Raw genomic sequence first — 26,440 nt, forward strand, 5'->3', positions numbered from 1 at the left:
AAAGATTAGTAATCTTCTAAGTCTTGTAGTGCTAGAGATATGCAAGAGCCCATCCACGAAGGAAGGGTGCCCCCATGATCCCCAGTGGAACATCTACAGAACAACCACAATACCAGGAGGGGAGGAGAACAGCACAGCTGGGAACAGGGAGTTTTAACAGAAATCATTAAAATTAAGCTTTTAAAAAGCTTCATCGTATAAACATTAGAGCACTTCCTTCCCTCTTGTGAATAAAAATAACTGTCTGTTCCCAAGATGATTTTTATGAACAAGGGTCATCAGCAAAGAGACAGGACTATAAACATCAGATGGGAAAATTAAAATGATCCTCTTCATTCTGAAGTTAGCTATATTTCAGTGGTCAAATAGCAGAGGACTGGGGTTTTTTTTTATATTAGATCTAAGGTAATAGTCAAATAATGTCAGTAAGTGTCAAATGAAATTTCTGAGGCAGTATGTAGCTGTGAAGAGATATCAGGAAAAGCAAAATGGACACCCCCACAGAACACAATAATTGCACAGAAGCATCTTGATATTCTGGCAGATAGAATTAAAGCTGAAACGATCTGAAACCTCAGAGGCGATCTAGCTTTTCTCAGATTGCACATGAGAGAGTTTTTCCTGTACCAAATGAACAACCATAAAAACATTTTATGTTCCGTGTACATTGTTTTTTTACTGTTCCTCATTATTTCCTACATTTGTTAAAATTTATTTTTAAATTAGTCACTAAAGAATTATAAAGCATAAGCATGTTTGTAGTTTTAAAAGGAAGATAAACAGCTGTCGTTAACAGTTAGCGATGTCCTGATACATCTACATTAATTTTGTTTGCTTTGGAAAGAATAATCCTTAAGAATAATTATGAATATTCAGCCACAGTAACACAGGTCTATGATTAAATAACCAAGGGGAATGACCCGCTTGGACATGACATACAGCCACTCCTCTCTGTTAATAAAAATTTGGCTACAACGTCATGCTTCCTATTGCTTGCTGGGTGCAGGTTCCCATGAACAAAGTGACAAGGTCACCACCAGTCTCTTTGAGACAAAGTAACCTGTGGCCCTACAACTCTTACCTCCCGGGAATTCTCCTTTTCTTACCTAACACTTCTGTTTCCCTACTTTCTCAATAGAAAAAGCCATCACATGAATAAAAGCAGTGGAATGAAATTCATTTGTGTAAACATTTTATAAGCTTTTTAAAATCAAAAAGCATCTTCAGGTAGCACGTGGTTGAAAGAATATAAAAAAAAAAGCAAACCAAACACTTGAGGGCAACAACATACTTTGAAACCAACAACACTTTCATAACTAGAAAAGAGAAGTATCTGTCTTTAACACATTCTATGCCAAGGAAAGGAAGACTATTCTCAGTAGGTTTAAGTAGGTGCATCCAAAACCCTGCACATCCTTTTAAATTATTAAAAAAAATCATAATTTTAAAGGAATCAAATGCAGCATTCCCTTAGGCTCGGGCTGTAGTTTTATGATACAGGAGGTCTGGTGGCAAATACAGCATGGGGAATTCCCACCTGAGCAATGCATTCCCGTCTCCCATCTTGGAACATCAGCCCTTCTGCTGGACCAACAAACACACTTCTAGGATTGTGCTATGAACCAGAACTGTTACCTCATCTTGCTTAAACATAACCTACACAGCACAAGTCCACAAACAGCTATACTCGTCCTAACTGAAGAGGAGCATGGGTCAGCTGTAACTCGGTGAGGATAGAAGGTGACAACTAACTTACTCAGCACTGCCTCCTTTCGTACTGTAAAACAAACAAACCAAAAGAAGCCCAACTTGTATGCTGTCAGAAAAGAACATTCTCCGGTTGTTAAAGATGATTATTGTAGGTGAGCAATAATTGCCAACAGCATCCATTAAATTGTTTACCTACCTATGGGTGAGTAATGTAAATATATTTAATTTCACTGGATCCATTTAATAATACAAGTAATTTTAAATTAATTTATTTACTACTTTATATAATCGCTTCCCCAGTATCTGTAGCTATTTTAGAAATTTTATCCTACTTACAATTTATGCTTGTGGCTTGTTTTCATGATGGAAATTTTTTTTTGGTCAGGAGTCCAAATTTAACCTACATTAAATCCCTATTTAAACTAAACACCTACATAAGTACTTCTCTCTTCCAAGCACTGGACAAATCCTAACCCTTATGCAATCTACCAAGGTGCCACTCACCAAAATTAGTAACACCAGTTTTGTATAACAAATGTATGCAGATTTACAACCCCGTTCACTTACCACTCTCATCAAGTAAGTCCTCCTCGTCATCCCCATCATTGTCCTCCTCCATCGCCTCCTCCTCATCTTCCTCCTCCTCCTCCTCTTCCATATCCTCCTGCTCCAAGTCCGGGTCCAGGTCCGGATCACTCCCTGAGATTGACTCGTCTGACATGATTCCCAGTGGTGCTCCTCGTGCATTACCTGCTCATGTTCTACCGTGAGGCAGCCCTGCGAGGAAATAAAAGAGGTACGTAATGAGCCCAGTAAATCCCAACCTTTGAGCCTCAAGGCTCAAAATCACAGCAGGATTACTGCACATAAAAACACAAACCTGCCATCAGTCTTTTAAATAATAATTATATCAGACTGTGCCCAAAATCCTGTGTAGAAAACGGATGCCATAAGCAATGTCTCATAATGATGTAGGCCCAGCATTGTAGAATCACTATCAGAACCAATATATTAACTAAACACTCAAAACCCCACCTCTTTCTTGGTATCCTTGACATGTAAACAGCAGAAGGAATTCTTGTATCAATGTCTGATTATACAAAGATGCAAAACTAAATTAATTACATGAACAATTTCAGAACACTACCATCCAAACATGAAACATAGAAAAAAGGATCAGTGTCAGAATCCCGTATGGATACCTGTTACCCTGATCCCATATGCATCGCAATATGGGCACTGTGGGTCGCAGACAGAACCACCCTCTTGACTTGGCTGTACCTGCTGCAAAGGTCACCCAGCTGCTTGTCACAGCCTGTCTGAAGTCTCTGTTCCAACCAACAGAACAGAGACAGCCTTACCATTGTAACAGTATGGTCAGAAGACTACAAAGATCCAGTTTTTAAAAGCTGTACATCCCTTTCTAAAGCAAGGTAAGAAGAAAATTAAACACAAAGGAAGGCTGGATCGGAGAATTGCATTTCCTTCCTCTAAAGGACAAGAACCGGAGCTGGCTGTGTGTAACCCCTCTGTTACGCTGCTCCAGCGCACCACAGCAGAAATCATGGTACAAAACAACAATAAAGCCTAAAAAGAGGGCCAAGGCAATCACAAAGTCACATGTTTATCTGTTCAGGTCATGGACAGTGATGGGTACTCCTGGGTACTCCTCTTCCATACACAACTAATTACCACAAAGGAGCTGTTTAAGATGGATGAAAAAGAAACACAACCAACAATGGAAAATAAAGGAGGTGTCTTGATCTCAAGGAACATAAAGCAAAGTATGTGTTCAAAAAAATCAAGCCTCAGAAGAATTGCTATCCACATATTCCCCAGAAAGCTTCAAAGACAGACAAGGGAAACGTTTCCTCATCACTCATTTTCCACTGCCCCCTACTTACAAGACATTTCCAGTGTAAACTATAAGATGCTTGAGAATTAATCAGCTATTTACAAAAAACCCCAACAAACTTCTAAACAGATAAGGCAGCACACATATCTACAAACACTTGAAGAAACAGAAATATTTCATTTTCAGCTGTGCTTCAGCAGTAACTAGATGAGCTCAGGAACTTGAAGGTTAAAGACACAACTCAACACCCTTGCAGCAGGACTGAAAACCTAACTGTCAAGTATGCTGAATTATTCCAGCTGAAGTCATCAGTTCCTGCTTTGCCCCTCTCAGCTCCTCAATAACATTGAAGAGTGTCTGAAAGGAAAATAAACACAAGGGAAGAACAAGCTCTGCAGATACTGGTATTGGTATAGGAAACCTTTCACCACCAGGTCCCAGCAGCACTTTACCACCAGGCAGGGACAACTGAAGTCCCTGCACTACTACACATGTCACACAAAGTAAGTTGGCTTAGTCAAGCAGATGGTAGAAAAGGCCAAAATCTAAATTAGCTCAAGTGGAACTGTGCCAGTTTACAAAAGCCAAGGAGATTCATTCAGCTTCTGTGGCCTGCTGGTGGGCAGGCACAGAGCCATGCAGCCCACTGACCCCCACGCACCACAGCGCCCGCGTCGCTCACCTCCCAGGTCTGTGCCTTGCCAAGGACTGCCGACACAGAGCAATCTATTACCACAAGTTTTTCCTATCAAATGCTGTGCTGAAGCCTGTGTGTATTTGAAAACAGCAGGTTATTTTTGCTTTTAAATGGCAACAATGTTCCCTTCCAGCTGATGATCAGCCCTAGGAAAACATACATTGTTTTACTCTTTACAGGTTGTACTCAAACCAGTAACTGTCAAGCTGCACCTGCTTCCTTATACTCCACAGAGGAGATGGTCAGCAGTGTTACCTTTGGGGGGGGTCTCTGCTGGTCCCCTGGGATTTCAAGTGTATTTATTTATTTCCACGTTGTCCATACTGCGCTATAAGGCACCTCGCATGCTATCTGCTGGAAATCGTTTCAACAGAAGCATATTAAAAATTTTCTGTGTTTTTACTATCCCAGCAAATTAAGCATCAACCCCCCAAAACACCAATTAAAATAAAGAAGAAATACAATCACTATTAAAATGGCAGGAATTAATTATCATCTACAAATGGGAAAAGCAGAAGTGCTGTCATGCCACTAAATGCTCCAGGTCAAAGAATGACACATGATACAGTTTCTCCCATCAGTATCCTCCTGTGTGTCATCTCTCATGTTTCATCATTCGTTACAGAACCTTAAAAAAAAACCAACAAAACAAAACTACACCACAAAACACTTTCTGGAAATTGTTTAAAGGAAAGGATACGGGTCTTTGTATTTCTATAAATAAAATCCAACCCAGTAGAGAGCAGCTATCTCTCAGACTAGAGTACAAAAGGGCTCTAATCTAAGCTTTATTTTTGTTTAGCAGTAAGTACATGTTCTTCATAAGCTAGCTCTTGACACCCGTTCAGCAGCCGCAGCCATATGCAGGAGAATTATACAGAAGCTTTCAAAAAGACTTAATTAAATCTTGCAGAAGCTGGGTGAAACAAAGACGGTTAACTCCTCTGTGCCTATTGTCACGGTGCTGTCTGCCTTCCTCCTTCCCACCCTCCTCCTCAGCTTCGGCAGCTCCACAGCCACTCTCCACCGCGTCAGCCCTGGTCCGGCACCCCGAGATGCAGCAGGGACACGGCCTGACAGGCAGGTGCGCGTTACGCAGCCGTCAAGTGCCCTCGTTTCTCACACCGCTCTGACCCAGTTCGGCGCCTTCCACCCAGGGGAATTACACAACCGGGCCACGCTGTAGCTGCCGCTGCTGCCTCCTGGCTGGGCTCGTCCAGCCTGCCCTGTCCCTCGCCTTCGCACAGGAGCGGCACGGTCAACACTTCCCCGCTGTGGGAAGCGCACTTGGCGAGAGACGAACAGATTACCCTCAGCTAATGCAAGTTACCGTCTGCCTGGGCTTCCCAGCTGTCCCCATCAGAGCAAGGTGCCAGCCTCCTGCCCCGCCGCAACGCTGTGCCCAGAGGGGGTGACCAGCACCACCAGATGCAAACCAAACCTACACACAGGTTCAGCACAGCGCTCAGCTGAACACATGGCGAGGCCGCTGAGAAGATGAGGTGGGGTATTGTTTGAAAACATTTGGAAAAATTCCTTTGGTTTACTCAGAGAAGAGCTGTCATGTTTATCCTACCCAGGAAGTTAAACCCTGCAATCGGCTGCGCATCAAATTAACATCCAAGACAGCCTCTCTCGTGTATTATGTCCTGTCTTTCCGTAAAAATAAACATAGTTCTGAAGTTTTTGGGCTTTGCTTTTTTAAGACAGAACATTTCTGATAATAACTGCCTGCTGTGTGGTGATGGCTACCTCCTCCTCAGCCTGCACAGAGAGGGGGCCTAGTTCTGGACAAGGGTACTTAAAGGGCTTGCAAATTTTGACACATTTCCATTGTCCTCACGTTTTTCTTTCACTCTGCAAAGGTTTTAAATCACCATTTCTTCTTCTGTAGGAAGCTGAGACAGAAATGCAAAAGTGAACTTTCTCCCTTTTAAGTGACAGTTTTGCACTGCAGGATCATGCTCACCGTGAACCGAACTATTAGTGAAACTATCATGGAGGCTGGTGACTTTGCCCATTTCTGTACACCACCACTTTCCTCAGAGGACTCGTCAGCACCACAAAACCTAAACTATTACTTAGTTAATTATTATAAGTACAAACAAGTAAAATGGAAGAACAGGGCATACTGGAGTCCTTCCCTACCTCAGCAAGGAGGAGCAGGATTCCCCTGTACCTCCAAGAAGCCACAGAAGCCAAAGGGGCTTTACAGAAGCTTTTTGCCTGCTACAACACAAGTGGTTTAGGCACAGGACATGCTCATTCCCGAGTACACACTCATCCCATACAAATCCCTTCGGAAAGGGCGGGTTTAACACTAATGCCACTACGGTGCTGAATAGTAAAGAGGATTCCATCACCTCCCCAACCTCCAGCCAAGCCCAATATCTGGGACTAATCAAGATCTGCCCCTTAAAGCCTGTTTTGTAACCAAGACTTCACACTGGTCATTGTGGTGCCTGGCCACAGAAACAGGATCAAGCATGCTGGCAAATCGCAGGAGGATCTGCACAGATGGTTTAATAAAACCAGGTATTTCAAAGTGCTGGATAATGCTCTTCAGTTTCTGCTATACAGTCATGTTTTATGGCAATAATAATTTCCTTTATCTTTTTTGTTTGGCAGCAAAACTATTCATTGGTGAGGGCTGTAAGATTCCTCTTACTCACTCGGCTCACACACAAACACTTCAAATTGAACGTGTGCGAAGGTAACCGCTGGCTCCTTGGGAGAAATCTCATCTTACTGCTAGTCCGCTGCTAGCACAGTTCTGGTACCTTGTAGGCAGCCTTCAGTAACTAAAGGAAAATCATTACAAAGCATACAGGTGGATCACTAAAGTCATGAGCTTAAATGGCTCTGTACAATAAAAAAAAAAAAATCTTTTAACAGTTTGCAAGTAATAACTTGCAATGTTATTGCAAAACAACGAGTATTTTTCTGTCCCATTTAAAAATCTGGTAAGAAATAAACCTGAGATCAGTAGGTTTGGATATTTTGATTCTAACAAACATTAGAATTTCTCTAATTTGCATTATGTAACATTAACATCTCTATTTTACATTGTCATGTAAAAAATGGTGGGGGAGAGGGGAATCATTTAAAAGGATAAATATTTCTCGAAAAAGTCAACAGTGTTACTGTCCAGTATTAATGTAGCAGATCCCCTATATGTTTTTAACAAAGCAAACGTTTACTGAAAGATCAACAGGAACTTATTTCCCCCAGTGATAACCCCCACAAATTGCATTTAAAGCCATCCTTAATTGATTACTTGGTGATTTAAATCCCTTCTTCCTTTGCAGTCTGAGACTGTTAAAACTCGAGCAATAGTTTTTTAGCTGTGACTCATAGATAACTGGTGGCCACACACTGCTAGCTGGGAAGGAAGAAAACAGTTCTTCTCCTTCATTTCCTCCTGTTCAAATCGCAATGCAGCTAAGTGGCATTGATCCCCTCTCTAAGTGATGTGTTTACTACAGGAGTATTAAACAGAAAAGCAGAAGCCTGTAAAATCAAAAATTGGAGAGCATCCGCTTGCCCTGGGCGACCCTTCTCCCCACCCCACATAAACATAGGCACAAGGCATCTACTCTTTACTCACCCAAGTATTAAGGAGCCCACTGTGATTTGTGGGGAGCAGGAATTGAGAGAAAAAAAATTAAGAGTGCTTTAAAAACTACTTCCATAGATCAGTTTCGAGAGAGTTGCAGGACCTGCTCTTTTATTCTCTCTAGACTAACAACCTCTTTCCTAAAAGGCACCACAATACTAAAAACAGCCTGAAACTGGTTGTTCCCTGACAACAAAAACAACAAAAGCTGCTGCAAGAAAGGGTAGAAGAAGGGAAAAAAACAAACTAAAACCCAACCCATAAAGAAAAAAAAGGGAGAGCTAATCCTTCCCCTCTGCTGACATGACAGTGCTGGAACAGAGACTGTGACAATGCACATTATATAAGGCCTGGCTCCCACTTCGATCCCCAACAAAAAGAGCTAGTGCGAGTCAATGGCAGCATCTGCAGTGATTACACAACCTGGACTGGTGGCAGCAGCACACACCGGCATCATCCATCCACTCTGCAGGAACCTCCTGCCACAGGGCCCTTTCTCCCCTGCATTTCAGAAAGGATGCAGGTACACCCTACTGCCAATAGTGTCAACATTTTACAGCCCTTAAAGAAAAAACTCTGAATATTCTTCATAAGATGTCAGCACTCACTTACATGGACTTCAGAAGGCACTGACAAGCTCTTTACCTCTGGACAAAGCCAGCAGAAATGGGCAAACAATTTCTGTGTGTGTGTATGCGTGTGGGGGGGGGGTTGACCCTGCCTGGACACCAGGTGCCCACCAAAGCCGCTCTATCACTCCCCTCCTCGACCAGACAGGGCAGAGAACACACAGCAAAAGGCTCATGGGTCCAGATAAGGAGAGGGGCAAAACAGACTCAACTCGAGGAAATCAGTTTATTACAACTCAAATCGGAGTAGGATAGTAAGAACTGAAAACCAAAACTTAAAAACACCTTCCCCGCACCCCTCCCTTCTTCCCAGGCTCAACTTCACTCGTGATTTCTCTACCTCCTCCCCACGAGCAGCACAGAGGAACGAGGAATGGGGGCTGCGGTCGGTTATCACAAGTTTCTGCCGCTCCTTCTTGCTCACTCATCCCCTGCTCCAGCACGGGGTCCCTCCCACGGGAGACAGTTCTCCATGACCTCCTGCAATAGGAGTCCTTCCCACGGGCTGCAGTTCTTCATGAACTGCTCCAGTGTGGGTCCCTTCCACGGGGTGCAGTCCTTCGGGAACAGACTGCTCCAGCGTGGATTCTCCATGGGGTCACAAGTTCTGCCAGCGAACCTGCTTCAGCGCAGGCTGCCCACGGGGTCACAGCCTCCTCCAGGCACCCACCTGCTCCAGCGTGGGGTCCTGCATGGGCACCAGGTGGGTAACGGCTGCACTGTTAACCTCCGCGGGCTGAGGGGGACAGCCCGCCTCACCACGGCCTTCACCATGGGCTGCAAGGGGAGTCTCTGCCCCAGAGCCTGGAGCACCTCCTCCCCCTCCTTCTTCACAGACCTTGGTGTCTGCAAAGCTGTTGCTCTCTCAGGTGCTCACTCTGCTCCTCTGCTCCATACAATTGCTGCGCAGATACTTCTGCCCCCCCCTTCTCAAATATGCTATCCCAGCAGCACTACCACCATCACCGACTGGCTCAGCCTCGGCTAGCAGCGGGTCCGACTCAGAGCCAGCTGGCATTGGCTCCATTGGACATGGGGGAAGAACCTTCTAGCAACTTCTCACAGAAGCCACCGCTGTAGCCCTCCCACTGCCAAAACCTTGAAGTTCAAACGTCCTACATTACATATATATTTTCCTAAACAATGTTGCACTGCTTTTAAAAGCAATTTTTACAATCATAATAAAGTAGAAATTGACTTCCTATAAATCAACTCTTTCCTTTGAAATACTCAAAACTTCCTCACCAGTGAACAACCCTATCTAGAAGAGTGTTTTGTTTTGTACTGTTTTGTAAAAAAGTTCAGGCTGAGGTAAGAAGCATGTGATTGGTTTTGCTTCCCATAATTACTGATATTCATCTGGATTAACACCATCACAAATGAACAAAAATTTTGTCTCTTACTTCACAGAATCTCCATCGATGTTTTTAGCTCTGGCAGCTTCTGTATAAATGGCACTTGCCTTCCCTGCTACAGAAAATGTTAAGAAAAGGAAACTTCCCTTCCCTGATCACCATTTCTACTTTCAAAGCAAGCAGCATTTCAACATAAAAGCCACTTTCAAGTGCGCCTTTACAGGTTTTGCTCACAGTGCTATAGCTATAGAACAACAAGCAGTACCTGTGAGAGGACTAAAATTCCGAAAAAAGATTTCAAATGATGGGGAAGACTCGATAGTAGGGCATAGCATATCAGGACTCCAAATTATATTCAATACATTTTACACTGGAGATTAATTTAGGGCAAACTTGCCTACCCTGCATTAATGATAACCATTCTCACATTCCAAAGGATAGATTTTAAAAGTCAGCTCACAGGAGAGGTATGCCAAGCCTTCTCTTTGTGAGTACCCAAACTATGTCATGACACGAGCCAATTCCCACAAGCAAGGAAGATCCGGATAACTGAAAGATCCCTCTAGGAGTTTAAGCTCTTGTTACACACAGGTGCCAGAGAAGAAGTTATGTAATAAATCAAGAATAAATTACATAAACAGAAGCAGTGGAACAGGGAGGAGCGAAAAGGCAAAGAGCTAATCCCCTCTCAAGTAAAGATCAGCCACTGTCACCCCATGAAGACAAGCTATGGCTTTGGTCACTGAGATACGCTAACATTATGGTTTACCTCCCACAGAAGCGGACTGATATAGCTCATAAACAATGCTTTTATCTTTCAGAATGATGAAAATTGCATGTTTTCCCAAGGCTGAAAGGCCTAATTGATCTATCCTGTTTTCTCAGTATCGCCCCATCCACACACTCCTCTTTTTTTTGCCTCCCAGAGAAGCAGACTTCATTACAGAGGAATGATTCACCACCTTTGATTGTTCTCTGCTCAGGAAACAAGCTTTCCCATCAGCAGTGGTCCAGGGCAACCCAACGTCCCCTATGAGACAGGTGCGAGTCACATTGCACACTCATCAACAGATCACAAAGCAAACAGAACTTCAAACTCTTCCTTTGGGCATGGGTCTGCATTTCACTACAAAAAGCTGCAGATGTCTGGGAGTGGTTTCAATGCCTCTTCTTTCCTCCTCTTCAGAAATGGACATAAAACCTGAGGTTCTGCTTTATGCAGTTTTTAGAAAAAGGAAGAATTCAACATGGGTTTGTTCCTCTTTATTCCCTTACCCACCTCTAGCAATGTTAATTACACTAGCGACAAGACAGTATTACTTATGCCACCTACAGCTCACCAAAGAAACCTAATTGGAAAAAGAAAGAAGAAAACCAAAAAATCCTGAAGTAGGAAGAAATGGAAATAAACTGTTTTGAACTCACATGGTATGAGGATGACAATTAGCATGTTAGACCCTAGTTGCACCAGTCTGTCAAGCAATCAGACATTAAACTAATTTTTATTGGATTCCATTGTAGATTAAAAATCCATTAAAGGATTAAAAACTGTCAGAAACATAGGTTTCTTTCAGAGTCATTCCCTCCAACAGAACATTCTACTTGCACAGTGCCGGAAAAACCTACATTAAATGCTACTTGTAAGGCCCCTTTTCTGTTGGTTTTGAGAACAAAGTCACCAAAACCTGTTGATCTTTGCCTTTCCCAGTAAACAAGTCAAAATAAAACACCCTGATCCTTATCTATCTCAAACACACTTGTTTTGATAACACTTAAGACTGACACTATAGGCAGCTCACATGGAGAGCAACTGGATGAAATAGCCTCCTGTGGTTTTATCCTTAGTAAGAAGCACCACTTCGGTTGCATTTTGCTGGCTCAAAACCTCCCAATGGTTTGGACAGGCCTGCAAGGGAGAAGAATGCAGCTTACTGCCCCTCACCAAACAGTACAAACAATCCAACATGCCGTTTGGGGGACCATCTGCATACACAAAAGCCACTCTGATTAGAGATATGAAGTATTATTTCTGAAAAGAAACTGAGCTATGATCTCATGATATACACACTACATTTTTAGCTTACAAAATTGGGAGTATATGACTCTACATACTTAGGCTTACTTTCAAAAAAGCTTTAAAAGCAGCAAAATGCAAGTCTGGCTAAGGAGATATGCAAATATTAACAGAAAGGTAATATATCCTGCAGGTCATTGTACCCTTTTGGTAAACACACCCAAGCTTCCAGTCCTAGTGTACGTTAAACAGGACGTTAACTACCATTACAAATGGGCACAGACATATCCAGTGCAGTAACAGGAAGGTGCAATTGAAAGGGACATATTAGCAAATTATTAAAAAGCACTGTATGGTGAATAAGCACCACAACAGCCATCTACAGGAGTAGCTGCTGGCTACTAGACACAACTCTTAAGAATAAAAATGTCATTATCTCCCAAACGTGCAAATTCACTTCCATAAATGCTAGAAATGTCTTTTGTAGTACTTGTTCTTACTGAACAGACAATACTGTACAGATACTCATACCCATGCAGAATCCAAACATCACATGTCCAAGATTCAGAAGCAGAATAAAGAGCATTCAGCTGTGATCTTCAAAAAACAATAACCTTTAAGGTATTCTTCCTCTCAGAGTTAAGTGCAAGTTACAGTCAACTACGTTGCCCAAGTGACCACTTTTTCTATCAAAGCTCATTTAGCATTTGCAAATGCTGCTTGACTGGCAGCCATACCCAGCAAGCAAATACAGAAGGAACTGCAGGCAAGCCAGTTCTTCCAGCGTCCTGCTAACTCGTTTCCATCCCAAGTGAAGGGGACCATATGCTCTAAGAAGTCAACATCCCTACACCCAGCTGCTACCTCCCAAAATGTAACAGGAACAGAATTTCTTGTCCCATCTCTATTTTTCCTCCCCTTCTCTTGAATTACTAGTTGGATTATGGAATTACTAGTCTTGAATCAAGATTAACCAAATCATTTTACTGAAACTATCCATTTATCTAATTGTAGGAATTCTTGATCATTATTGATTTGGGCTGAACTCAGAAAGTTGAGTAATAACTATAACTCTTCTTTTGATCGGAATTCTTAAGTACAATTAAGTATTCTTTAACAGAGAAAACTAGTTATATGGCACTTCCAGAGCAGATTTACTGGCAATGCTGTAAAATGTCACTCAACTTCATTCATAGTTCTCTCTCTGTTAGGAATGAAAGGGGCAAATGATAAAAGTTAAAGACTTTCTAGAGGATGCACCTTCTCATCACAACAAAAGTGTGTGTGTATATACAATTTTTTTCCTCCACACACAAAAGGGTTCCATACTAGCAGCAGCAGCTAACAACTCTGTTCTCATGCTGTTTAAAATAAGCATTTAACTGACCAGAAGTATCAATTTAGTTGAAATATAAGATCTCCTCTCTTGTTTTTCACGAGAGCTATGGTAAGTATAGGAGAAAGAAAAAGGCACTTCTAAACAATTTTTTTTTTTTAAGACAGTCAGGAAAAAAACATTTTCTTACAGAGTCTGCATGACTAAGCAGATCACCCATTTCCTCAGTGTTCTCTACTCATTATCTGGGTCTTATTTCTCTCAAGTAGTTAAGTATTGACATTATAGAATAAACAAATTCAGATCACATAATAAAGACTTCAGCTACTCACATTCCTTGGCAAACAGGATGTGAAGTTGCAGTAGACAGAAACTTAAAAATGCTAGCTAGGTTAAATCTTACTGCACATTGTCAAGAGTTAAGAGTTCCACCCCCACCCCCCAAAAAAAACCAAACCAGCTTCCCCAGGAAATTGTCCTCCAGAGATAACTCAACCACATCCCAGGATTGAGGGAAAAAAAATCAGAAAAAAAATCTCTGCTGGGGTAACAGCTTTTCCCCAAATATCTCATCTCAAAAGCAGTTAACTTCTTCAACCCCAAATCTTCTCTATTCTATGCAACAGTCAACTTGCCATGCAGTTTTCAAGGCAACTGCTTTACCCCATTTTGAGCTTGTGGTACCTTTCATACACTAAGTATTGAAAGACACTGAATTTGTAAGGTTTATTTTTTGGTCCTGTTTCCCCCAATTTGTTGACACCTACAGACAAGAAACTTAAAACCCAACCGATGCCACCTCTCCTGCAACTTCTTGATTTAAGAAAATATTCTTATTCTCTGTTCCTGCTATCTCCCACACCCCAACATCCCCTGCAAAAACAATCTGACTTTTCTTATTTCCTAAGCCCAGAAGCTTGTGTTTAGTTGTCAAGGTGCACCCCATAACCCTGGCACTTTTTTTAAGGAAGGAATATACAACTCTTGCACTACTGGAAAGGAGAAGCCACAGCCCGACGCCTTTTTCACACAAATATTAAGTGGGGATGCTGCAAAAGTAATGCAAAGCTCTGGACAGTTACATCACACTACGAATGCTGTTTCTTTCCCTTTGAGCAGCCAGCAATGCAAATAATAAATGCAAAGACCAAATAAAAAAGAGAGTGATAAGCGGGAGATGGCAACCAAAACCTGATGCTGATTCCCCCAATTAGAGAGACAGTGACATGCCCTGACATTGACAGACAGCTTTTAGATTTCATAGGCACCAGAAGGGTAATAAACATTTGGCCTTGATTAAATTACCCATTTTTCTCTCTTGCTGATTGCAGCTTCTCAGACCTCAGACAGACCCCACAAGCAGCTGCTTTCCCACCAGTACACCACTCCCACAGTGTACCAGCACAGCTACCTGCACGGCTGGACAGCAAGCTCATCCAGCTGAAAAACAACCTGGAAGCAAAATTCAGTTCCCAAATGTAATTTACTACAAAGCTGCATGAACAGCTGTGGAGGAACAAAGGAAAAAACAGTCAGAGAGTGGGAACATGCAGTCCTGGGTATGGTCTGACCAAGCTGGCACCACTGTCCACAGGGACATGGTCTCAGCAGCCAGAATGCTGCTCCAGTACAGGGGACAGACAGCATTTTGATCTCAGAAAGCAAGACGGTCCTTGTGACAAAGCTTCCTTAGCTTCAATCAAAAGTATGGTGCATACATCTGAGGTGAGACATGAACATTCTCATACTTAATCCTTTCAATTGTCTCTTTCTTTAAATAGTCATGGCATCACTATGTGGTTTGTGTGGAGGGCTATCTGTTCCTGAAGTTCATTTTGTTGGGTTTTTTAATTGAAAAAATAAATGCAATTGCCACTCAAAAGGCAAATGTATCATAAATTTTATATTATGCAGTTGGGCACCTTTGCTGCGCACGTCTCTCTTCTCACAGAAAACACTTTTAAACTGCCCAGAGCTCAAAATACTGATAAACTCATGTAAGTCCTTAACATTTAACATATTTAACGATAGCCTCTGTGAACAGGTCCTTGTAATTACATGCTGGGGGATACCAGCATGACAGGGGCAAAGAAAGGATAAGGCTCTGTTCTGGGGAGTGGGAAGATAAGCTGCCCTGACCCAGAGAAACTGGTAGCTAGCACTGACAGAAATTTCTCCAGGTCAGGGCAGGTCCTCCTCTCCTAAATGCACTCAAACAGGACTTGTGAAAGGAACACCTTTACGTGGTAACAAAGGGAAGTGATGCAATCTGCACCATGAGAACAAATGGGTCATTTCTTTAACCTCCCGAAGGGGAATTTGCTTTGGCCATGATGCCCTTGCCTGAGATCAAGGGACAATTTTTAGTACCTGAATAAAAAGAAAATCACTTGCTGTGTGTACCTTTTGCTGTTTTCATGTTTTGTCTTCCTATGTCTGAGATAAGTAGATATTCCTGGGCTGCCCTAGAACACAGACCGTTCCCCAAAATCTTCAGGGAATCAATATTTTATTTTATTCTTGATCTCAGAAACCTCTTCTTTGCTCCCAATCTACACTACACTTCGCTGCCTGCTTAAAAAGCACAGTTGCTGACATGCACTGCTCTCTCCACTTCAGGACTAACCTACCCACAAGAGCAGGGGCCCCCAACCCAACCTACGTAACCAAGGGCCACTGTGGAGTTCTGGCCGTAAATACATACTGGTATACACAGCCTCTCATGCACATTCCCTGCTTGCTCTGGGCTTGTTTCACTTAAGACTTCAAATTCATCCAAACTGCTCAAAGAGACAGACCCAGCTTTGCCATGAAGTCCTAAAAGCCTTCTCTCGTCCTTTATCCTACTAGGAATGAAGTTGCCACTCACGTAATTGCTACTCTTCGTCTGCATTTTCTGACCCAGGCCACAAGTAACCCTTGCACCTTTTACAATCTAATACTAAATAACGTCACGGACAAGCAAAGGTGTAGGTGAGGACAGGTCCCCTCAGCAAACATGAGAAAGACACCTGTCTGGTACAGGATGTAGGAGGAGTTCCAGCACAGTAAGATGAAACAAAGTAGAAAAACCTGAAATCCTTATATCCCGAGTTCTACGATCCTCATCCCCCAAAATTTCATCCAGACTGCTGGACAATTCACTCTGTTCCCCCTCAGTCTTCCCTGCCATAACTAATGAGAGAGTTGGAGTTAGCTGATAATACTCATGAAGAACAGAAGCATAAACCTGACAGGATTTCACACGGGAACAGCCAAAAATTATTTGCTTCCCCTCTGCCCCATCTTTTTTTATTATTTATTTATTTTCTATGACAGCAAACACAAATCAAAAAGCCACCCATGAAGAAAACAAAAACTAGAATCTCTAAGGGTTCAAAAAGCCCATTCAAGGGTAGGCTTGAGTTTCTTTTGGCTACCATCTAACAAATACAACCTACTTAACCTGAAACCTAAAGACAGTAAAAAATGAAGGTGAGATAGCAATATTATTTTTATTCAAGGAAGAGACATCAGCAATTTCAACTTTCAAATTCATTTTCTATAAGGTAAAGGCGAGGATTTTTTAATTAAATTAAAAAAAAAATACAAGTTGAAGTTTAAAAGGAAGATTAATTATTTCTGGAAATCTAGAAAGAACGCCTGCATTAAAACTTCTGCGTTTTTTTTTTTTTTTATATACCCATTTGGAGTTTCCCCAAAGAAATCAGGAAAAAATGTTAGCTAAATTGCAGCTTCTTCATTTTCATCTCTCACTCTTCTCCAGTTTCTGTGGTGCAATTTTTCTACAATAATAACAGCAGTTGTAGTTAAAGCTGCGAGACTTGAAAAAACTAGAGAATTCCATTAAAAATACATGACAGTGTATTTGAAGGAAAATTATGTTCCAAAGTACTTAAGAACTGAAAGAGACCAGCAACAGATTTAGAAATAGAAACAGCATTACTTTTAGAACTATTCTAGATCCCAATGATCACATTTCAGAGGAAGAAATTTAAAAAAGAAAAAAAAAAAAAAAAGAAAGGAGACTCCAGTTTCAGCTTTGTGTCCTCCAAAGTCTTGTCTGCAGTGGAGGCTGACACTCCAGAGTGACATGCAGTCAAAAACGTCTAGACTACAACTGTAACTCATCATTGCTGCCTTGCTCTTGCCAATCACCAAAATCTCAGGGTCTACACAAGCTGTATTAACTCCCCAAAGCCTGTGTGGAGGCATGAGACCCTGGGCCAGATGCAAGACCACACCAGTCCTTCAGTGATGCAACTGCCTACAACAGCCACAGTCAAGGAGAAAAATGCACACATGGGGAAGTACATTCTAACTTAAAACACTCCTAGAGGAGAAGCAACTGTAAAGAGAAGTCAGAAGATCAGTTAAAAAAAAAAAGGCATTGTAAGACTGCAAGTAAAGAAACTGTTCACTTACAATAACCCTTTCTGTCTTTCTTCACTGCCTTCTTTTTGTCAGCAAAATGGGTCAGACAAGATAACACAAACAAAAGCAAGAGATACAGGAGAGACACACCCCTCCAAGAAGCAAGGAAATTTAAAGATTAAACTATAAACAGCTTTCCTCAACAAAAGGATTTTATCTCTAAGTCTTCCTGTACAGGACAGCCCAAGAGCACAAAGAAAAGAATACAAGACCTTGCCTGCCTTGATGAAATAATAATATAAGCAATAGAGGGGGAAAGGTAGCACTTGGCTGGAAAATGCTCTGAGGAGGTGACTTCTTCCAGCAGGACTGTCCCTTTCAGTGATAAAGTCATTTGCTATAGCATCAGCTCTCCCCCAAAACCAGAGCTACTGAACATATGTATTAAGTCTGATGCTTGCTGGAAACACCTTTTCTGCAGAAGAGCTGTTTGGTGTACGCACCCACTTCCTATGGAAGTCGAGGGAGCACCTGGGGAAAAGGCTATCTGCCACAGCAAAGCACCTGGCTCCTGCAGGCTGTATTTCTCACCACCCTTCCTCCACCACATGACTGGGCCTGCACTTGTCCTGTGAAGGGGGAAAAGATCAAGATGTCTGGAAAGGTGCCTACCAGGAGTAAGCTGCTGTCACAGCTGGACTAGCTCCCATCACGGTCCCAGAAGGGTTTAGGAAAACATCCCAAACCAACTGTCCTGAAGGCGACTCAGAACCCACAAGCAATCAATCACCTCTGTAATGGCCAAGGCAGGAGAGGACTCGCAGCTTTTTATCTTCCTCTCTACGTCCTTCACCACTTTGACAGATACGATGAAACAGAAGCCATCCCTTTTGTTGGACAAGAAGCACACTGATTTCATACCAGCAGAAAAACATGAGACACTGCATCCTTCTGCATCCACATGCAAAACTACCTCTGCCACCATGAGCACATGCAATTTCTTCCCCCAATGAAAAAGTAATTTTTACAGAATGTAATGACTTAGCCCCCAACACTGACAATAGAAAGTTTACCTCTCACTACTGCTGAGTAGAACTCTTAAAGAGCACGTTATCAGATTTTTGAGGAAAAAGACTGTGGCGGATATTCCAGTTTCAGTTTTTTCAGGAAATGAAACAGCCATCCCTGTCCGTCCCTATACAGCCCCCTCCTTTCCCCATCACCAAAAATGGCAGTGCCTCAAAAAAAAAAAAAAAAAAGAGAGAGAAAACAGAACACAAACATTTGATTTCATTTAAGTACGTGGTTCATACGAGCACATTTATTCCCTTGAGAGACCATATATTAATGATTTAAAGGAGTGCTATAAAGAACAACTATCATAATCAGATCATTTGACTAACCCCAGTTGGGGCAAGAAGAGAGACCTTATCTGAACACGGCTAGGCAAGATCTGTTCGGCATGTGCAAATACTCCTGTACTTCCATGGTGGCATGTACAATCATACAGTATCAAGTACCTGTACAGCGTACATGTGCAAATACTCCTCACACATGTCTTTCAAATTACATTTCATCCTGACCTGATGACTTCAGGAGATAGAGACATCCTAATTTCCCTTAAGAGTTACAAGCATCTTCCTAATGCCTTCAGTAGTTAGTCACATTCATTGTTAACAATCTGTGCCTTTTTTCCAACTTGAAATAATCTTTTTAACTTCCAGACACCGGCTGCTATCATCTCTTTTTCCACTAAATTAAAGAGCCCTTTGGTACACAGCCTATTTTGCCCAAAGAAAATTGAGAAATTTCTAAAATACTCTGCGATAAGCTAAACCAATCGAGCACTTTAAGAAAAAGTTTTATAATGTGTGACTTAATCACCCAAGCAACACCAAATGCTACACCACCTTTGTTGCTTTGGAACATCTCTTTAAAAACACTGACATTAAACCTGACCAAAATATTTCCCATCTGATTTCACCTCTCAGTCCTTATTCAGTGTTTCCTGCTATTATGGACATATGTTAGTATTAAAAAAAGTAATTAGCTTACTTTAGTAGCCCTTATGTCTACAGTGTTACTCTGAGGACTCACATACTGCTGTATATCTGCTCTGGTCCTGCCATCCCTTCCAAGGTCACTGGTTTCTGGAAGCACAATTCTTTATTCTAAACGTACAGCCTCTAGCCTTTTCCACAACATGCATAACTTTGTGCTCCAGCTCTATAAAACATATTTGGACATATTAGACCCAGTTACCCAAACAATTCAGAGGATGCTGTACAGCTGCCATTCCTTTTCATGCTTCACCACTCAGTGCAACCTTTACATAATCCACAAATTTGATCAGCTCTAGTTTCATGCTTTCTTCCAGGCCACTGATAAAAATAGACCCGGATCTACTATAAATCCCTGAAAAATTCTCCATTCATATTCTGTTTTCCACATCTACTGTTTTAAATCTAGGTTTTGACTCACTGACCATACATGAAACTGTATCTGTTGAGCAAGATTCACTTTTCAACAACACCCTCATTGATTATCATGGAGGCAGCATGGGAATACAATTATCACACAAATCCCCTACGTAAGTATATGTGTGATACAAGAGCTTTAATTACAATTTTTTGATCTTCCAGAGCACTGGTACTAACCAGTTATGCAACTGGTTAGGGTTTTTTTAGTTTAGTTGTTGTTTGGGTTTTTTTTAGTTTAGAATTTGCTTCACTAATTTTAAGTAAATCCTACTACCAGCCCTCCTCAATCAATTACCTTTTGAGTAACATCCCGTTTTCCAAGTTGATTCAGCAGGATGTGTGAGCACCTCTACTTCAAAATCCCTTTCCAGGCTTTGTCAGGTTCATGGATTTTGTTTGGTTTGGGGTTTCATTGGTTCGTTGGTTGTTGTATTAGCCTTCACATGCAACAAACAGCTAGAGCAATTCACATGAAATCAATACACTTTAATAACATATTTATTTTGGATTCAACAACTCCAAATATAACAATCCCCACTTAATTGATACCAATACCCTAGATAAGACTTAAGTTTCTCAGAGACCGCAGAAAATCTTTGATGAACTATCGTCTCTAAAACATCGTTTCCATGGTTCTGATGGGCTAGAAAAGCTTTCTTCACAAGCAAAAAATTTAGGTAATAATGTTCATCATCACAGGAAGAAAGTATAAGTCAAGATTATGCTACCTCCACCATGTTTCAGTTTTTTCCCATACCATGTTTGCCCTACAAAATCTTTGTACCTAATTAGCCATCCTGGCTAAGCAATGGAAGGGTTCTGCACTTCCTGGTAATCAGTTCTGCCCTTGTATAGCTCTAGTTCTTTGTTAATTAGATGAGGCTAGCTTTCCACAGAGAATGCCAGAGTAAAGTTATCTGCCTGTAATCTGACAAATCACTACCAAACTTCTTTAATTGCTTTTATAAGTTTTTATGTAACGGCGCCTTAGGAGAGGTGCTAAAGCATGTTGTTTTGCATGTCAGGCCTCGACCAAAGTCCTCATGTTCAGCCTAAGTTTCAACGTCCTTGTAACACAAGAAAGCATGTGGGTATATTGAGCTTTTCCAACTTTGATTTTCTGCTTATCTGCTAGCAAAAGTTCACCAGCATAGAACCAATTACACTGGCAGAAGAGAGCTTCTGTTAATATGCTTAATTCTTGGCTAGAACTTTCAGTTATAGCAGGAGAAAGTGGTTTGTGCCAGTGTATTGCATCTACTAAGGCTTCTACTAGTACCAGTAAGTGTGCACATGCAGAAGAGGAGGACAGTCACACCCAAGTCGTATCAGGAAGAAGCTAGTTCATCTCATCAACTCTCCTCCTTTTCAAATACGTGTTCAAGAAGCTAATGGTAACAGCACTTCACAGCTCAAAGCCTCCTAGGATTTAGGACAGTGGTAGAGGGCACAGTTCACAAGGTTTGAATGCTGTACTCCATGACTCCATGTTTATACTGTAAGCCACACTGACAGCATCTAACAGATCCCTTCGGTCTCATTTTAAGGCAACTAACTAAAAGTCTTCCCCTTAAGATTTCTGCATCCTTGAATAGTATCTTCAGTCATGAAGTTATTCAGCACTTCTGAGCACAGAATCAATACTTCCTCCAGACAGGTGCATACCAGCTTTTATGTCTATTCTGATGTTTAATTAATCAACTGCCACAAATAGCTAAGTTAGTTCATACTTCCTTTCTTCTTTCTGCATTCAAACTTGCAGACACACCTGTAAAAGAGCAGCTTTGGGACAAGCTGACAGGCCACCACAGAGTGCTTCAAATCACTGCTCCTATTCGCACATTTTAGAGCATGCTGAAAATGCTGTTCTTAAAGTGATGCAATACTTTCTTTTTTTTTTCCTTCTCCCCTCCAAGTGAGTTTTAGTTATACTCAAAATGCCACAAGATTTTTGGAGGTGTCAGACTGACCCCAAATCCAGCATTACCACTGAGCAAGAACAAGATTTAAATTACCACAACTGCTCCAAGATTACAACAGCACTGAATCAGTCTCAGTTGCAGGACTAAACTGACATTCTGCTATTCCACTTCAGACATAAAATTGAGTCAATGGTATGAGTGACCTTCAAGAATTTCTAAACACCTATTTTCTACACTTTGAGGTATTTTTCAAAGCAACAATTCCTGAGAAGTTTTATATCTGCATGGCTGAAAGCAATATATACTTTTTCAAACCCCTAACTTTTTTCCCCTCCCCCAAAAACCACTTGTTTCTACTTCAGATATACTAATTCTGTTAGCAAATATGTGCAATTAGCATTTGCTGGTTACCATATACGAAATACTGATCACTAACTTTCTTTGTATTTCTTAGAAAGAGAAGTCACCAGCTAGCTGGTTTAAAAGAACAATGACTTAAAAAAAAAAAAAGAAAAAAAAAAGAAAACCAACACATAAACACTACCACCATATTCTCGGAAGTCCAACTAGCTTCTAAAGGTGCCTGTTCAACATTTTTTCCCCTCTCATGGCTACCTGCAATTCCACCTTCTTCTTTCTCATAGTATGTAATGACACTTGATTTCACCAACTAATTCTGCCCCTGTCTCAAATAACAAATGGTGTTACTTTATCATTCCCCTTCATCTTTAAGGTTCTATTTCTTAACAAGCATAAAACCCTAGAAGCTAAACTTAAGGTTTCTAAAAGTTAACAAGGAATGAAGTTTTCAGTCATTGTTTCAACTCATCTAAATATCAGCTTCTACACATGTTATTCTACAAGTCTGAACCTAAGTATTTATTTCTGCTCCTTCTGTGTTGATGCACGTACTTCATAAACACAGATTTAGGGGACAGGAGGAAACCTCTCTCTAAATTATTTTATTTTTATATAACTAAAAATGTTGCTTAAACACAACAAACTCCTGTCTTGCAATGAGCATTCTCTGAAACAAATCCTGCTGTAATTAACCCAACGTATTTGACAATCAGGAAAATATTATATAGAAATTATTTAGCATAAACAGAAAACACACGTCTCAAAATCATACCTGTACCAAGCATCTAGAAATATCAAATAGTACTTAACCTCTGCAGGAACCAAGTTCTCCAGAATTAAGTTTAAAATAGGGAACTTTGTTAGCAGAGAATTATTTATCCTACAGGGTATTATCTCCCAAAAACTTTGAAGCACCTGAAGGAAACAAGTTCAAAGAAATTACATGAACATAACTGCAATGCAACTAACTGCATTCTTAAAAACGCTGCACCTAAATGTTTCGTTTAACTCAGACCCATAAACAACACTATTTGAAAACACACTTCCTACATTAATACATCCTGGATTTGAATGTGATCAAATGGGATTCAACTCAGCCTCATGGGAAAAGCCTCCCTCCACTGCCACTCCCTTCCTAGGCCTAGTAACCAGATACATGGCAAAGAGGTATTTGAAACAATGAAATTTTGAGAAAAACAGTCAAGGCAACACAACAGGCAGACCTGCTGGCTGGACACACAGTCAGGGGAAGTGTGACAGCAGAAGAGTTAGGAAAAGCCAAGTCACCACAACAGTCACCACTAGCTACAACTGGAATGTGTGGGATGGAAATACTACTGTTCAGTGCTGCATAAGGTGTAATCTGACACACGTGTGTATATACATACACATAGTAATGAGTTTCTTTTCAGAGATGCATGGCAGGAGGATGAGAGACAATGTTTGTGTGCGGGTGTATACAAATACATACATGTACATACACGTATATGTACACACAAACACAAAAGGTAACACACGGTGGGCAGCAGGCTAAACATGAGTCAGCAGTGTGCCCTGGCAGTGATGCAAGCTAACAGCACGCTGGACTGTATCAGCAGGAGTGTCGCCTGTCTGATCAAGGGAAGCGATCACGTCCTTTCACTTGGCACTTTTCAGACCCATGTGAAACACCATGTGCGGTTTTGGACACCCACAGTACAAGACAGACACAGAGAAACCAGAGTGAATTCGACAGAAGGCTACCAAGATGCTCACAAGGATAGACCACTTGCTGTGTGAAGAGAGGCTGAGACATGGCATTGCCCAGAATGGAGAAGGCTTTGGGGAACTGGCAGCACATCTCCTGTACCTACATGGAGGTTATCAAGAAGACAAAAGGCTGTGTGCAGGCTCTGCACAGAGGCATGTGGCAGGAGGACATGAGACAAACTGCAACAGTGGAGGTTGTGACCTGACATAAAAAAAAAAAAAAGTTTTTTCCCTGTGAGGACAGTTAAGCACTGGAACACCGAAACAGAGATGGATGAATCTTTGTCTTCGGAGGATTTAGGACCTGAACTAACAAAGTCCTCATCTGAACTTGATGTTGATCCCACTTCGACCAGCAGGTTGGACTAAGATACCTCCTGAGGCTCTTTCCAACCTGAATTATTCTATGACATCAACTTGGATCCTGGAGAATGTAACAATGGCCTGTTACAGTTTCCTATGCCAGATGATACCTTCCAAATCTCCACTAAAATGCAACCGCTACTGAGATGAGACAGAAAACATGTTCGGTTTTCCTCCTCAGAAAAGCACATAATTTTCCCATCCAGAACCTGCAATATTCCCCAATATCAACACTGGAATTTCAAGATATTTTAGGGTTGCAGAAGTTACCAGTTACCTGAGTGTAGTACAAGTGGAACGCGGTGGCTAAACATTCAGCTTTTTTTTAGGAGAAGGTGGTATTCAGCCTGAGACAGCATCAACCCAGAAAATTCACACATCCACAGCAGCTTTTCCTTAAAGCAGCAGCTGCATTTTTCTTGAAAATTTCTAATTCAGCACCTACCCTTAATGAACAACCCCTACATTCTGATGCTGATAAGGTCACTGGTAAGAAGCTACACTGTTCGTTCTGTGTATTCAGAATGTATAGCTCCATACCTGGGGAAAGAAGCCTCACTTAGCAAAACAAGGCCACATCAGAGCTCCCATCACAAGCACCTGCAGTGGTCTAAGCCGGCTGTTTTGTTTTCATCCCTCTGCAGGGTGCTTAACACCTCTAGAACAGAACTATCAAAACAAAGGCTGTTTATTCTAAACTAATGGATTTTGCATTGAAGCAGCCAGAGAGCACTCACAAGGTCCACTACTCTAAGTTGGGGGGGGGGGGGGGGGGGGGGAGGGGGGACGAGAGGCAGTTACCACCTTCAGACAGGTAGCAGGAACATCTTGAACTGATGCAGAAGTTTCTGCAGCGATTTCCTATAGGTTACATGATTATTCACTAAGAATGATGCTTGGATAACCATGCAAACATCCAACAAAGAATATCGTACATTAAGGAAGTTAGAGATAAGCAAATGTAATCATTAGCATCTTATTAGCATAAAAAAGGGGGGGAAAGAATTCCATTCTTACCTTTTAAACATTTTTTCAATTTTTTTTTCCAATTTAAGCATTTATTTTTCAATATAAAAGCCCCACCTGCATATAAAGTGATGCACTAAGAACTTTTTAAAGCACCAGTTTTGTACTAATCAATGAAGGGTTGGGAGGGAAAATTGATGGGAGTTTATGAGCATCTCTCAAATGTGAGTGCTGAAACGTCCAGTCACCAGCGCAACTACCAGCAAAAGTAACCCATGAACGGTTCCAGGGGGGAGGAAGGGCAAAAGCGGTGAGCCAGGCTCAAGCGAGAGAGCTAACAGCCCAGCACACCAGGCCTTCCCCCTCCACAGCTCACCGAGTCTCACGCCGACACTAAATTATTACTTTGTGCGTCTCTTCACCAGCCCTACCGACCACGCAGCGCAGTCACGGCGGTGTGACCGCATCAGGCCCCCCTGGCTCGGCGCCTGCCCCCCGCACTGGCCGACACCCCAGCAGCCACGACACCCCGCGGGAGGCAGGTGCAGCACCCCCCCCCGCCCCCGAACCAGGCACTCGCGTAGGCCCCGGAGCGCGGCAGGGCGCTGAGAAGGCGCAGCCCGAAGCTCGGGCTCGGCGGGGCCCATGCCGCCCGCCCCGCTCCCACGGCAGTCGTCGGGGCCCGGGGGCGGCAGCAGCCTCAGCCCGGCAGCCGCGCAGCCCCCCGCACCCTCGCACCGCGACCCGCCCCCCACGCTGCCCCGCCGCTCCGCAGGAGCCGGGGCACTTGCCCGGCCGCCCCCCCCGGGCCCGGCGGCCGCATCGCACCCCCGGCCCGCTCAGACCGGGTGGCCGCTTCCCTGCCGCCCCCCGCCCCGGGCCTGGCAGCCGCTGCTCCGCTGCACGCCCCCTGCTCCCCAAAGCCGGGTGTCCGCTCGCCCACCGCCATAGCCCCCCCCCGGGCCGGGCGGCCGTCACCCCGCGCCGCTCCTCATGCGCCCCCAGCGGGGCGGG

At 42.5% G+C, this 26,440-nt stretch overlaps 1 protein-coding gene across 4 annotated transcripts in view; it reads right to left on the minus strand.

The window, feature by feature from the left end:
- Nucleotides 1–26,440, minus strand: part of RAD54L2 (RAD54 like 2) — a 74,450-nt gene that overhangs the window by 47,630 nt on the left and 380 nt on the right. For all 4 annotated transcript variants that reach the window (XM_056334579.1, XM_056334580.1, XM_056334575.1 and 1 more), the window contains exon 2: nt 2,278–2,487. In XM_056334579.1, coding sequence (XP_056190554.1) covers nt 2,278–2,431 — 154 coding nt within the window. In that variant the 5' untranslated portion in view covers nt 2,432–2,487. The remainder of the gene's footprint in view (nt 1–2,277; nt 2,488–26,440) is intronic.

The sequence above is a fragment of the Falco biarmicus genome, chromosome 4 (genome assembly GCF_023638135.1).
Source record: "Falco biarmicus isolate bFalBia1 chromosome 4, bFalBia1.pri, whole genome shotgun sequence".
Classification (NCBI taxonomy): domain Eukaryota; kingdom Metazoa; phylum Chordata; class Aves; order Falconiformes; family Falconidae; genus Falco; species Falco biarmicus.